The sequence below is a fragment of the Trachemys scripta genome, chromosome 2 (genome assembly GCF_013100865.1).
Source record: "Trachemys scripta elegans isolate TJP31775 chromosome 2, CAS_Tse_1.0, whole genome shotgun sequence".
Lineage (NCBI taxonomy): Eukaryota > Metazoa > Chordata > Testudines > Emydidae > Trachemys > Trachemys scripta.
The window spans coordinates 4,349,363-4,363,206 of NC_048299.1; the positions used below are offsets into that span (position 1 = coordinate 4,349,363).

The following is a 13,844-nucleotide window of genomic DNA, read 5'->3' on the forward strand; positions in this document are numbered from 1 at the left end:
TTATGCTGGCAAGTTTCAAGGCTTGGAAAAAAAACCTGGGAAAGGAAAGGGAAGCGATATGGCCAGAGGGACAATGCAACCACAAGCCCGCGGCGCGCTAGAATTATTCCTGAGCAAAATCCCTTCCGGAGTGTAATTTCATCTTGCGCTGGAGGCAGACATCTTATAAGGCATTGTTCCCTGCTCTCTCTGTTCGGCCTGTACTCTGAATCACAAGGAGCGGGCGTCAGAGGAACTAAATTTAAACTGCAAGTGTTAAGTTATGCCAAGGGTATGCGGTCATCCAGGAGCCAAGTTCTCATGGCTGATATGGCTGCTTCCTAGAATCATGTACCAAATGGTCACGTACAGGGAGCTGGGGGTTATCATTGCTAATAATAGTGCCCGAGGAAGATTCAGATGCATTCACTCATGGCGTCTCTCTGCACTCAGGACCAGATCCTCGGCTGGTGAAAATCGGCATAGAGCTCTTGAATTCACAACATCTGACCATATCCAGGTGCTACTGACTTCAAGGGAGCTACACCCATCTGGAGATTTGGCCCATTAGCTTTAGTGAAGCTAGTCTGATTTGCACCAGCTGAGAACCCAGCCTATTGAGTCTAATGAAGCTACACTGATTTGCACCAGTGGAGTATATGGTCCATTGATGTCAATGGAGCTGGGGTGATTTGCACCAGCGGAGGATATGGCCCTTTATGTCTCCCACCCCTTGGTTGCAGTTTGGGCAGGGTGCTAATGGCACATGAATACAGAGCTGGGGGGAGGTGATGGCATGACCTCCTTGGAGAGAGAAGGCCTCTCTCCAGCCCTAAAACAGGTGCAGCGGGGGCGAGCTTCCCCCCCCCCCCCACATCACCCCACTCATGTGCAGGGAGGGATCGCGCCGAGACGTTATGATGGCGTTAAGTCCTTGATCTCTCCCCTGAGGCAGCCAGCCGAGCCTGCAAGCACTGATGTGCGTGAGCACGTCTGGACAGTCATATAATAATGCCACCATCAATCAGACTGTAATGGTGCGGGACTCACCCCTGCGGCGCCTCCTGCTGGTGTCTTGGGAATTAGCTCATTTCCAGCCTTGGAGCGCCCTCTGCAGGCCAGTGTCCCACTGCCACTAGGCCCACACGTCCCTCCCTGGACTGCGGTGCCCTGTTAGCTGGGGTACTGCCCCTCACTCTCAGGGTCTCCCCTCCCCAGGGAACCCCCACCCTCCTATCCCCACCTTGCCTCAGTCATAGGCTACTGCCAGTCACCAACTAGCCCCCGCTCCCTAGGGCAGACTGCAGTATAAGCCACTCATCACAGGCAAGGTGGGGTTTGGACCTGCTGTCTCTGCCTAGCCTTGGGCTGTCCCCAGCAACCCCAGTACCTGTTTGGCCTTCTACTAGGCCGCAGCCTGGGGGGTTTCCAGGTCTGAGCTCCCCAGTTCCCTTAGCCTTCCCCCAGCCCTGCTCCACTCCAGGTACCTTCTCTAACTCCCTGCAGCCAGGCCTGTCTCCCTCTACAGCTAGCACGTATTTTGGGGCTTGGATCTGTCTGGATTTGGACACTTCCTCGCCCTGAGTTTCATTTTGAATGACAGGTTTGAGCCCAAACTGAAAGAAAAATACAGGCAAAAATGGCAGAATATTCACTTGGTTTAGGGTCCAAACTTGGCAAGAGAGTGGATTTCCCAAGATTTTGACCCACAATCCATTCATCTGAATGATTTGCATCCTTTGAGGTAGAAAAGGGACAGACTCAGCTGTGCGAATGCAATGGGTATTTTTTATGGAGGCTGCTGGACCCAGACAAACTGTGTAGTTCTCTCTGGCTTCTAACTCGCAGATTCACTAAACAGCCTGGACCAGTCATGGTCCACACCTCATTAACACTGCCAAAGTTTGAACACACCCATCTGGCTCCAAACTTCAAGCCTGGATGCTCTAATGGGCTGAACCAAATACCTGGATCCAAGCAAGCACCCCTGAGCTGTGGAAACGTTTGGATCTGGGTTCAGCACTGCAGCTGGGAGGTGGGTCAAGTTAGCCCTAAAAGTGTGTGAGGGAGGAGAATTTTTGATCCTCCTTCCTTTTGAGAATTTGAAATTTCGTTGAAAAAGTGCATCGAAATTTTAACATTTCCAACAATACTGACCAGAAAACTTCATCTGAGTTTCCCTTTTTTTTTTTTTTTTTTTAACAAACTCCTCGATCCAGGCTAAGTGTCTGGAACAGTTGGGATTGCAAAGAAAGCTCAGAACACAATGTTTGTCAGCTTGCAATGAAGCATGTCCTCTGTAGGACAATAATAAATTACAATAATGGGTCCAATTGTGCCCCGAGGGCAGATCCATCAATGTGATGATTTGCTCAGGGGATCACTTTGGCCCATTAAAGACCATGGCTGAATTCCAGGATGATTATTTCGGGAGAGGCATGTCGGTTGACTGCCAACTCTGAAACAAAACCAGAGTTTTCTCTAGTGCCAATTCTTTATCGCAGCGATTCTTTGGAAAAGCCAGAGTGACCCTAATTATTCAGGGACGCGGTTACACAGCACAGCAGGCAGTGTGACATTTCTAGCTGGGTAGATATGATTTACACGGCTGGAATTTTAATACTGTCAAGTGCAAAGGCTCGGATTCAACCTACAAGGAGCCTGGGTCCTCAAGGGCATGTTGCACCATTCCAGTGTAGGTTGCACTGTTGGGACATTTGTGTCACGATATCAGGAGGCCTTCATTGCAGCATCAGGAAGTCAGACTGGTGGGGCCATGATGGCGGTGGGGAGGCATCTATGTATCCAGGCAAGCATTGTATGCCCTGCATGGCCGACTGGCTGGCTGTTGTCCAACTGGTGGCCTGCTGGCCAGATCTGGCCCTCAGCACAATTCCGTTTGGCCCCCATGGAGGACGCCATTTTGTAGAACAAACCTCGGCACAGCATGACCTCACACACCATATGCGCACGGTCAGGGTGGCCACTCACACATTCCTGGAATAGCAGACATTCTGGTACTTTCAGGAATGGTATGAACTTGCCCCCACTAGTATGACCTCGCCTCCCTCAGCGTAATTGCGTACGCATGGTGCATGTGAGGTCATGCCTCCTGAGGGATGTCATTTTGAAGAGCTCACTGCGTCGCCCCCACCGGCATGACCTTGCATGTATGGTGTGGCTGAGGTCACCCAGGGGCAGAGTGGCGCACTCTCCATTATGGCGTCCCCTGTCCCATACTGAACAAACCCACATCCAGTTTTGTCTCAATACCAGATGGCCAGCGGCGGCTCCAGGCACCAGCGCTCCAAGCACGTGCCTGGGGCGGCAAGCCGCCGGGGTGCTCAGCCGGTCCCTGCGAGGGCGGCAGTCAGGTAGCTTTTGGCGGCATGCCTGCGGGAGGTCCATCGGTCCCACGGATTCGGCAGCAATTCGGCGGCAGGTATGCTGAAGCCGCAGGACCGGGGACCTCCCGCAGGCAAGCCGCCGAAGGCAGCCCGCCTGCCATGCTTGGGGCTGTAAAAAAGCTAGAGCTGCCCCTGCAGACGTGGGAAAAAACACCCCAAAAGAGGTGTCTAGTTTGTAACCGGATGAATGATCTCTGTCCACGCCACATGGAGGACTCCATTTTGGACCACCTACGGCGTGCGAGTGAGTTGTTACATGCCTAACTAAAACTGTTACGGCCTGCCGGTTATAATCATAATGACAGCACTGTGGGATTTTCACCAGTGTCATGGGGTCACGAGTAGGTTAGACAAATATCTGTCAGGGATGGTCTAGATAATACTTAGTCCTGCCCTGAGTGCAAGGGACTGGACTAGGTGACTTCTCAAGATCCCTTCCAGTCCTTCGATTTTATGATTGTGACATATATTGCAAGCACAGTCAGTATCTTTGGGGACCATGTTGTATTTGAGATTGAAAGTATGAAAATCTCAAAAAGCCATTATATTGAGATGGACCAGGCAGTATGAGTCTTTGACTATTAGCGGTAAATATGCCCAATGGCCGGTGATGGGGATGTTAGATGGGGTGGGATCTGAGTTACTACAGAGAATTCTTTCCTGGGTGTCTGGCTGGTGAGTCTTGCCCACATGCTCAGGGTTTAGCTGATCACCATATTTGGGGGCGGGAAGGAATTTTCCTCCAGGGCAGATTGGCAGAGGCCCTGGGGGTTTTTTGCCTTCCTCTGCAGCGTGGGGCACGGGTCACTTGCTGGAGGATTCTCTGCACCTTGAAGTCTTTAAACCACGATTTGAGGACTTCAGTAGCTCAGACATAGGTTAGGGGTTTGATACAGGAGTGGGTGGGTGAGATTCTGTGGCCTGTGTTGTGCAGGAGGTCAGACTAGACGATCATAATGGTCCCTTCTGACCTTAAAGTCTGTGATTCTGTGATGAGGTGTATAACATTCATAGACTTTTTGTATCAATACAGGTGATGTGTATTTGTGGGTTCCTGGAATCACTAGGGGGCAATTAATTGCAAAGTCCCAAGCCTGTCTAGACAGCTTGACTCGCAGGGCAGGGCAAGGGACTGGTTTCATCTCATTTCCAGAGACCAAGAGACAAAGAGAAGGCTTTGGGTATAAAAGGTTGAGTTTAAACAGACCCAGGAGCTTCATTTTGATTCAGAGAAGGGCCAGGCCCTTCTGTCCAAGGGGAAGCCCCAACTCTTGCTGAAGAGTTGGAAGGGACATTGGCCTACTGCAAAAGATGAGCAATTTTCCTGATACAGTTAGTGAGCATTTAAACCTTTTTATTGTTTTATATGGGACTGGAGCTGTGGAAAAAGAACATGGCTGTGTCTGAGAGGACTGTCTTTAGCGGTGAGAAGATATTTTGGACTCTATAGCCCAGTCAGTCCTGGACCTCTGCTATGTGACTCAATGGAAATTCTGAGTCAGCCAGAATTCACTCTTGGGGTATGTCTACACAGCAAAGGAAAAACTCTGGCTGACCTGCACTAGATGACTCCAGCTTGGGCTGTTTCATTGCTGTGTAGACATCTGGGCTCTGGGACCCATCCACCCGGTAGAGTCCTAGAGCGGGATCTCGAGCCCTGAGCCCACACGTCTACACAGCAATGAAACAGCCCCGCGAGCCTGAGTCGGCTGGCACAGGCCAGCCATGGGTGTCTGGTTGCTGTGTAGACCATACCCTTGGAGTCCCAACTACAGGGTAATCCCTGCAACACACCAACTACCCAGCCCAGCCCTTTATGGTCTTCTCCTTTAAGCAGCCAGCACACACAACATTTGACTTCTCCTGCCATTTATCCAAGGGTGGTTTTAATTTTTCATATTACTTTGCTGGTTGAGAACATCTGAATAAACATCTGCTGCAAGGCTTGTGGTGTGGGGAGTGGGGGGGAAAAGGAGGCTAGCCAGCCTTCAATAAGTGGTCAGAGAATCCAAGCTCATGTTGCTGAAGGGGAAGAGTCAGGCTAAAATGTTTTACATTTCTGGTGCCGAACGTTGCCAGAAACTGTCTCCATTTCTCCAAAGCGGTTCTCATTCTCCTGCTGATGCCTCAGAATTCCCCATGCTATGGAAAAGGAACATGTTCTCAATCACAGAAAGAGGCTATCACTTTACAGACTGAAGCCTCCCTGCCAACTTGGCTTAGCATTTAAAGAACAAAGAGCGACCCCAGGCCCTCAAAAACTCTCTTCTGAAAAAGTATGCTAGCAAGGAGGAGGCTGGGGATGGCCGTCCCCTGTCAAGGTGGGTTGCTGTTCGTCAGTCACCCGAAGACCTCAGGGTGGATTGGCCACAGGCCGGGACCAAAGTACCAATAGTAAAGGAGAGACTAAAGTGTGAACATGGGGTCCGTGTTCCTCTTTGGTTGGTGGCCCTGGAGAAGTGGTGATTGAGCGCTGGAGACTCATGTTCCCCGTGGGCTGCTAGGTTTAGCCCTTAACACCCTGAGGGTTTGTGGATTTCTCTTCTAGCGGCTGCAAGCTAGAGATTAGAGCTGGTTTGGAATTTTTCACAGAAACGCTTATTCCATCAGGGAGTGTCAATTTGTCAAAACCGCAATTTTTTGCGAAAATGTATCAGTGCCAACAGAAATGTCAGGAAGGTTCCTCAGGTCCAGGGTAGAATCTCTGGCCTGCCCCGTTATAGCCAATAGCCCAGAACCCGGGTTCCCAGAGCTCAGCTGAAGGCCCTAACCTAACCCAAGTTCAAGACCTTGCTCTGAATCAGGGAGCACGTGGGCTAGTGGCTCTCACAGGGTGGGGCTCTCATTGTGGTTTCATGAACATTTTCGCTAGGGCTAGGCTCATTCCGATGTGGAAACAAAAACAAATGTGGCCATGTTGACATTTTTCAGAAGACGGAATTCTTGTTTCCCCTACGAGAGATGGGCCCGCAACAAAACCCTGCCCCTGAGCAGACCTGCAGCTACGCGTTGTAGCTTGGGCCCTTCTCTAAGCAAGGCCAGTCAACCAGCCAGACCCTTGTCCCAGCCGCAGCACTGTTCTCCTCCCTCTCCCTAGCCTTCGCCACAGCCTCCCGCAGATTCTCACACAGGAAGTAGAGAGCTTTATGCTTCCTCCTCACCTGAGAGCACTGGTCCCTGCATAGAGCAACGACGAGACCCCTGCCAGAACTTCAGCGAGCCACTGCTCCCCATGCAGCCAGCCTTCCCCATCCAGCTTCTCAACAGGCTTTGAGGGAGGAGAAGGGTCAGAGAGTGCAGGTTGGAAGGGAGAGGTTCCTGGCATGAATCATCATAGAATCATAGAATCATAGACTATCAGGGTTGGAAGGGACCTCAGGAGGTCATCTAGTCCAACCCCCCTGCTCAAAGCAGGACCAATTCCCAACTAAATCATCCCAGCCAGGGCTCTGTCAAGCCTGACCTTAAAAACCTCTAAGGAAGGAGATTCCTCCACCTTCCTAGGCAGAGCCTGTCCGGATCTTTGCAGGCTAAAGCCCTGATCTGGCCCTACCTCCCTTCTTCCCAGCACAGTGCCCCTGAGTGGTTGCCCCAAACACAGGAAATTTGGCCCAGATCCTCAAAGGTATTTAGGCTCCTAACTGCCAAAGGCTTTTGAGGATCTGGGCCTTAATCTGTACCAGGGCCATGAGTATAAGTGGTGGAATAACAAGACAGACAACGGTGATACGTCACCTACCATGTAATGTGGACAGAGAGACTCAGGAAACCCAGTTAATGGGGACAGATCTCAGATGACCTGCTTCGCCTGAGGAGAGGAAGAGTAGGCTAAGATTACAGTGCAGGGCTAGGACACCAGAGTTTTGTTCCTAGCTCTGTCAGGGCCTGAGGCAAGTCACTCCACCTGGGCTGCTGTGAGTCATAGAAGCTGTGCGGGGATCCCTGTGGAGTTTCTGTGCTCCACAATGACTACAGAAGATGTGACTAGCGATAATCGGGAAGGGCACTTAATCCAAACAACAGGCCATTCCTGGGCCACCCCAGTCAAGCCACTCCCATGATATCTTGCTCCAGCCAAGCCCTATTCTTTTAGCAAGCTCGGGAACTCCTGGGACCCAGAACGGGTTCCCATTTGCCTTCCAGGGGAAGAGGGGATCGGGAGGATTCAATGGCTGGGAAAGAGGTAGGAGGGCGTGGGGACTTGGAGGAGAAAGGGTTAGTGGGTGGGTTGACCTGCAAGGGGGCGATTCAGAGCAGAACATTTATGAGAGGGTTTGTAGTAGGTTCAGGAGGTGGAAGGGAGCATTGAGGCAGATGTGGGTTGGTAAGAAGGTTAAAGAGGTCACTGCACAGACAATAATACTCATCCTTAGTATTAAGAGCAGCCTGAGTATCTATCTAATTTATCCATCCATCCATCCATCCATCCATCCCCATACACACCTCTATATCTACCCCATACACACACTTTCTATCTATCTATCTATCTATCTATCTATCTATCTATCTATCTATCTATCTATCTATCTATCTATCTATCTATCTATCTCATTCCCCTGCCTACACACATTTCTCTCTCTCCATCCTCTCTTGTATGGATTATGCGATGGAGAACCTCAGGTATTCACAGATCAGAAAGAATTTCAAGAAGCAGATGGTATCAGAGCTCATGGACTACTGAACCAGGGAGCATGACCTGACACTAATAAAGGCATGGGCCTGGGAACTGCAGGCTTTTGCATGTCACGGAATAGCTCTGTGCACAAACCGATGGGTTTGTGGGCTTTGCTGCCCAGCACAATGTGTGTTAATAGCTTTAAATAGTGGAAAAAATCTTGCAGGGCACAAATGCCACCTCATCACCATGATACAGACCTTGATGGGTTTCCGGGCCTCTTCCCAACCTCAACATTTCTAATCCCTAAATTGGACTCCTGTGAAAAACTCTCTTCCGCTTTCCAACCCAGCCCCTGCCCCGGTTAGTTAAGAACCTCATTATTAACATTAGAATTCCTTAGCCTGCCGTAGACGAGAAATGCATTGGTTCCATTTTGGGGACTCCTTGTTTGCGTTGTTTAAATGCTTTCCCTGTGATACCCTAATAAATGCCAGTTTAGCACTGGCACGGTTTTATTAGTAGGACTTATTTCCTAGTAACCTTCTGCTTGACTGAGATAGAGGTGTAAAAAACATCTTCCTGACACTGAGCTCTTTTAGGCTGTGGAATAAGCTCACCTGGGGAGTGCTGGACCCCCATCATTTGGGATATTGGACCTGAGCAAAACTTTTGGATAAAATGCGCTCTAGGAAACAATCCTGCACTGGCCTGGGGACAGACTGGATGATCTGATTGGCTTCCATTCATCTCTCACCCGCTCTCATTCAGTGATAAAATACTTCTGTGCCATTGCTCAGAAAATTGGACAATATCTCATACACAAGGCGGGGCACTAATCATAGTGTTTAACACGAGGGCCAGATCCCCAGCTGGTGTAACCCAGAGATGTTCCACTGAAGTCAATAGAGCGATGATCATTTAAGGATCCGGTGCACCACCTTCCAATCATGATGGAAATAAATGAATGAAGATTCACAACAACTCTGTGCAACAAAAGTCCCCATAGAATCATAGAATAGAATCATAGAACTGGAAGGGACCTCGAGAGGTCATCCAGTCCAATCCCTTTGCTCTCAGGGCACCATCAGAGACCGGCAGTGGGACTGGGATCCCCCGGGTCCTTCAGGACCTACTGCCATAATAGCGGGAGCGGCTAAAATGTAAAATTTCTTTGTTGCGGGTGGGATTGGGTGAGCATAAAAAACAAGACTGTGATAATTTGCAGGAAAACTCTATATCAACAAATGGTTTAAGCAAGATTTGTTTAATTCTTTGAGTGGTAAAAATTGTGTCTGAATTCCGTTTATATATGTAATATGTTAACCGACCGGTTTTTTGTCTGATTGGTTTTTTTAAGTAGCGTAGCAGATCTGTCTCTCGTGCGGGATTTGCAGGATCTAAGGTTTTTGCTGGTGGGAGTGGATAAGATTGCAAGAAACAATGCCCGTGCAAGTGGGAGTGGGTATTGCGGGGCGGGACAGGAATGGGATTAAAAAAATAGTCCCACACAGTGCTCTAGTCATCATCCCCGTTTTACAGGAGGCAGGAGGATGAAGCAACAAGAAGTGTCAGAGATTTTCAGAAGTCCATGCAATGAATCAGCAGCCAAGCTAGGATGAGAGCCCAGAACTCCCTGCACACACACACACAAAGGCCACAACCACATGGAGTTAATTGTGCTAGGTGCTGTACAAACATATAATCAGTACATGTCCTTGCCCCAAAGGACTCAAAAACACAATGGCTGGCAGAGAAAACACCAGTGAAAGCAGAATGCTAAAACAATCACCGTGGTTCACTCGCAAGTAATAGTGGGTGTAAAATATTGTCCTTGGGAAAGAAAAGTTACCTTGAGAATAATCCCTAGATCTTTCTAGTGCTTTTCATCTGTAGATCTCAGAGTGCTTTACAAAAGAGGTCAGTATCATTATCCGCATTTTACAGATTGGGAAACTGAGGCAAAGAGCAGTGACTAGTGAAATCATTTCGTCAGCGCCTAGCTTTGGGCATTATGGGCCAGATTATCAGCGCCGATTGAGTCACCTAAATAAGTGGCCAGATTTTCCAATTTTGATTTCCATCCATCCTAGTGAAAATGGGACATATTTTCAGTTTTAAAAAAAAGTAACCCTTGATCAGAAACAGAGCAGAGAAAGATTCTGGATTGATAGTGGCAGGGCCTTATTTTCCTCATCCTATTTCACATTGACCCGCTCTACACAGAGGGTTTCCATAGGCCCATTGGACATGCCAGACTGGATCAGACCAGGGGTCAACCTAGCCAAGTAGCCTTTCTCCAGCAGTGGCCAGCACCCGACATCAGAGATCGCAATCCCTGAAGTACATCAGCACAGGAGCTAATCTGTGGCTTTTTTGTTGCTCTCTTTCAGCTTGAATTCACACACGATCAGATTGAAGGTGAGGAGGATTTGCATCTCTTTCCAGGCGGTGGCGGTGGGCGGAATGAACACAGCCTCCGGAGCTTATAATTCACTTGACAAAGAGGAGACTTAATTAACGGCTTTGCTATTTGTGGTATGGTAGCACCCGGTGGCCTCAACTGAGATCGGGGCCCTACTGCGCTAGGTCCTGTACAAACACAGAGAAAGAGACAATCCCTGCCCCTTACTGGATAAATAGAGAAGACAGACAACGGGGGTGGGAGGGAGGGAACAGATGGGCAAATGACTTGTCCAAGGTCATCCAGCAGGACAGAGTGGGGAATTAGAACCTCACTATCTCAAGTTCCCAGCCAGTGCCTGAGGGTACATCTACACTACAGGGGGGAGTCGATTTAAGATACGCAAATTCAGCTACGTGAATAGCGTAGCTGAATTCAACGTATCGCAGCCGACTTACCCCGCTGTGAGGACGGCGGCAAAATCGACTTCTGCGGCTTTCTGTCGGCGGCGCTTACTCCCACCTCCTCTGGTGAAGTAAGAGCGCCGATTCGGGGATCGATTGTCGCGTCCCAACGGGACGCGATAAATCGATCCCTGAGAGGTCGATTTCTACCTGCCGATTCAGGTGGGTAGTGTAGACCTAGCCTTAGTCACTGAACAAACTGTCATATCACCCCCGCTTTCTAACCTGCTTTCTACCCTATAATGCCTGCAGTCCAGCTGGGCTAATTCCATGACAACAGATAAATGCTCTGGTCAGGGCAAGTTCTCGCTAAAGGCAGGGGCACAGAACCTAATAGTGGGTGCGTACTCCAATGTGAGTAAAAGACACATCGCAACTGTGGTTTTCTCTGGGCTTAAGCAAAATAGAGTTGTTCCTAATTTCATGTCTGGGACCAGATCCTCGGTTGGTGTAAACTGAGATAGTTTCCCTGAGTTCAGCTACAGTAAGTGATTTCAGTGGTCATGTTTCTGAGGGCTTGTCTACACTATGGAGCCTTTGCCAGTATAGCTATGCCTGCAGAAGCCCCTAGTGGAGATGCAGTGTAAGCCAACAGACGTGCTGGCATGGCTACACCACCTCCCCATACAACTTTAGCACTTTCTCGCCACAGATTCATAGATTCCAAGGCCAGAGGAGAGCATTGTGATCATCTTAGTCTGGTCTCCTGTACAACACAGGCCATAGAATTCCCCCAAAATAATTCTTAGAGTAGATCTTTTAGGAAAACAGCCAATCTTGATTTCAGAAGAGTCAATGATGGAGAATCCACCATAGAATCATAGGACTGGAAGGGATCTTGAGAGGTCATCTAGTCAAGTCCCCTGTATCCATGGAAGGACCCTTGATTCTTGGTAAATTGCTCCAAGGGTTAATTACTCTCACTAATAAAAATGTATGCCTTACTTCCAGTTTGAATTTGTCTAGTTTCAACTTCCAGTCATTGGATTGTGTTAGACTTTTCTCGGCTAGACTGAATATTTGTTCCCCATCTAGGCATTTATAGACAGTAATCAAGTCACCCTTTATCCTTCTGTTTGTTAAGGTAAATTGAGCTCCTTGAGTCTATCACTATAAGGCATGTGTTTCATCCTTTAATCATTCTCGTGGCTCTTCTCTGAACTCTCTCCAACTTATCAACATCCTTCTTGAATGGTGGGCACCAGCACTGGACACACCGTTCCAGCAGCGGTTGCACCAGAGCCAAATACAGAGGTAAAATCACCTCTCCACTCCTACTTGAGATTCCCCTGCTTATGCATCCCAGAATTGAATTAGCTCTTTTGGTCAGAGTGGGTATGTCTGTGCTGCAATTAAAAACCCGTGGCTGGCCCGTACCACTGCAGTTAAAGAGCCCCTTAGCCGAGCCCCTTAGCCCGAATCAGCTGGCAGGTGTCTAAAAGCAACGTAGACACACCCTAAGTCACACTTGACGCTCATGTTCAGCTGATTATCCATCATGTCCTCCAAATCTTTGTCAGAGTCACTGCTTCCCAGGACAGAGCCCCCCACCCCCACCCCATCCATCCTGCAGGTATGGCCTAGTTGAGTCTACACGAGGGGTTTTGCCAGCATAGCTGTATCGGCTGGGCTGTGTGTGATTTTTTTTCACACTCCTTGCTGACCTAGCTGTGCTGGCATAACTTTGTAGTGTAGACTCGGCCGGTGTACCAAACAATTGTTGAAATGTCCCTCCCTTCTTTTTCTCTTCCTTACTTTGATGGCTAATTTTGTTTGGGTCCAGATCCTTCCACAGCAGTCCCCTGGCTATGTGTATGTACAGTGTCTAGCACATTGGTGTCTTGCTACGTGGTGGGGAGAGTAGTGATCTAGGTCAGAAGCAATTTACAACATCCCTCCACCCCAGGCCATTTCAGCTGCTCCAACCTGCGAAGAGGAGAGACAGAGCCAAGGCTCCAGTGCCCCCCCCCACCCCGCCTTGTTCTGGGCAGGGAGTAAGCAGGTGCATAGCACCTTCTGGCCCCTGTGCTGCTGGACCCAAGATCTGGGCAGACCCTGCAGGGGTGCAAGAGAGACTGACTTCCTTGGGCAAGTCACCATCTAGCATGTAAAGCAGGGGTGAGGCGAGCCCCCTGGCGGAGTCTGGAGAAGTGATCATTGATGGTACTTGGCCATGTGGTTGGCCTGGTGACGGTTGGCTCACACGGAGATGCTGCAGAGGGGAACAGAGACTTTCCACATGGCTGTTCCTTCAGAACAGTAAGTGGGTTTTTTAGCACCATTGTTTGTCCCTTTGGATGAGGTGTATCTCCTGACCCCACACCCACCTGGATGAGCAGAGCTTGTTAATCCCACAATAACCAACCCTTTCTTTCTCATAAGCTATGCACATCTCCTTCTTGATCTCACAGCACTTGATCCCTGAGCCGTGTCCACCCTGTTCTTACCATGCCTGCCATGGAGACATGCAGCACAATCCACTGAGGGGAAGGTCCCTTTAATTTGCTCCTTGATGAAATTGAGACACATTCCCAAATGGCTCTGCGGTGCTCTGCAGAGGGTTGAAAATCACACATCGTTCAGATTACAGACATGCAAAGCAGATTTATTACATTAAGGACAACACAAGCGCCCCAATGAGAAAGAATAAAAATCACCCGATCTAACCATATGTACTTCCTTTAAAAAAAAACCCCCAACAACCAGCCTTTCTTTGCCTTTGAAAACTTTTCCCTGAGTTAAATTTGGATTTAATCTGTTGCAGCTACATAATGGAACTCAGGGCATTTATTTTATTTTAATTTATTTCATTCGAAGGAAACGTCAAGTTCGATTTCCTAGCCGGCTGCCCCGGTCCCAGAAACTGACGCGGAAGCTGATCTCATGTGGTGCTGCAAATACCACATGCTGTAGCTGGCTGCCAGTAGCTCGGCACCCAACATGTCATTTGTTTAGACATAATTGATGCTTTGTGG

At 49.1% G+C, this 13,844-nt stretch overlaps 1 protein-coding gene across 1 annotated transcript in view; it reads left to right on the forward strand.

The window, feature by feature from the left end:
* Positions 1-13,844, forward strand: part of MYL3 (myosin light chain 3) — a 46,024-nt gene that overhangs the window by 11,043 nt on the left and 21,137 nt on the right. The window contains exon 2 of the mRNA XM_034759762.1: positions 10,395-10,422. Within this exon, the coding sequence (XP_034615653.1) occupies positions 10,395-10,422 (28 nt within the window). The remainder of the gene's footprint in view (positions 1-10,394; positions 10,423-13,844) is intronic.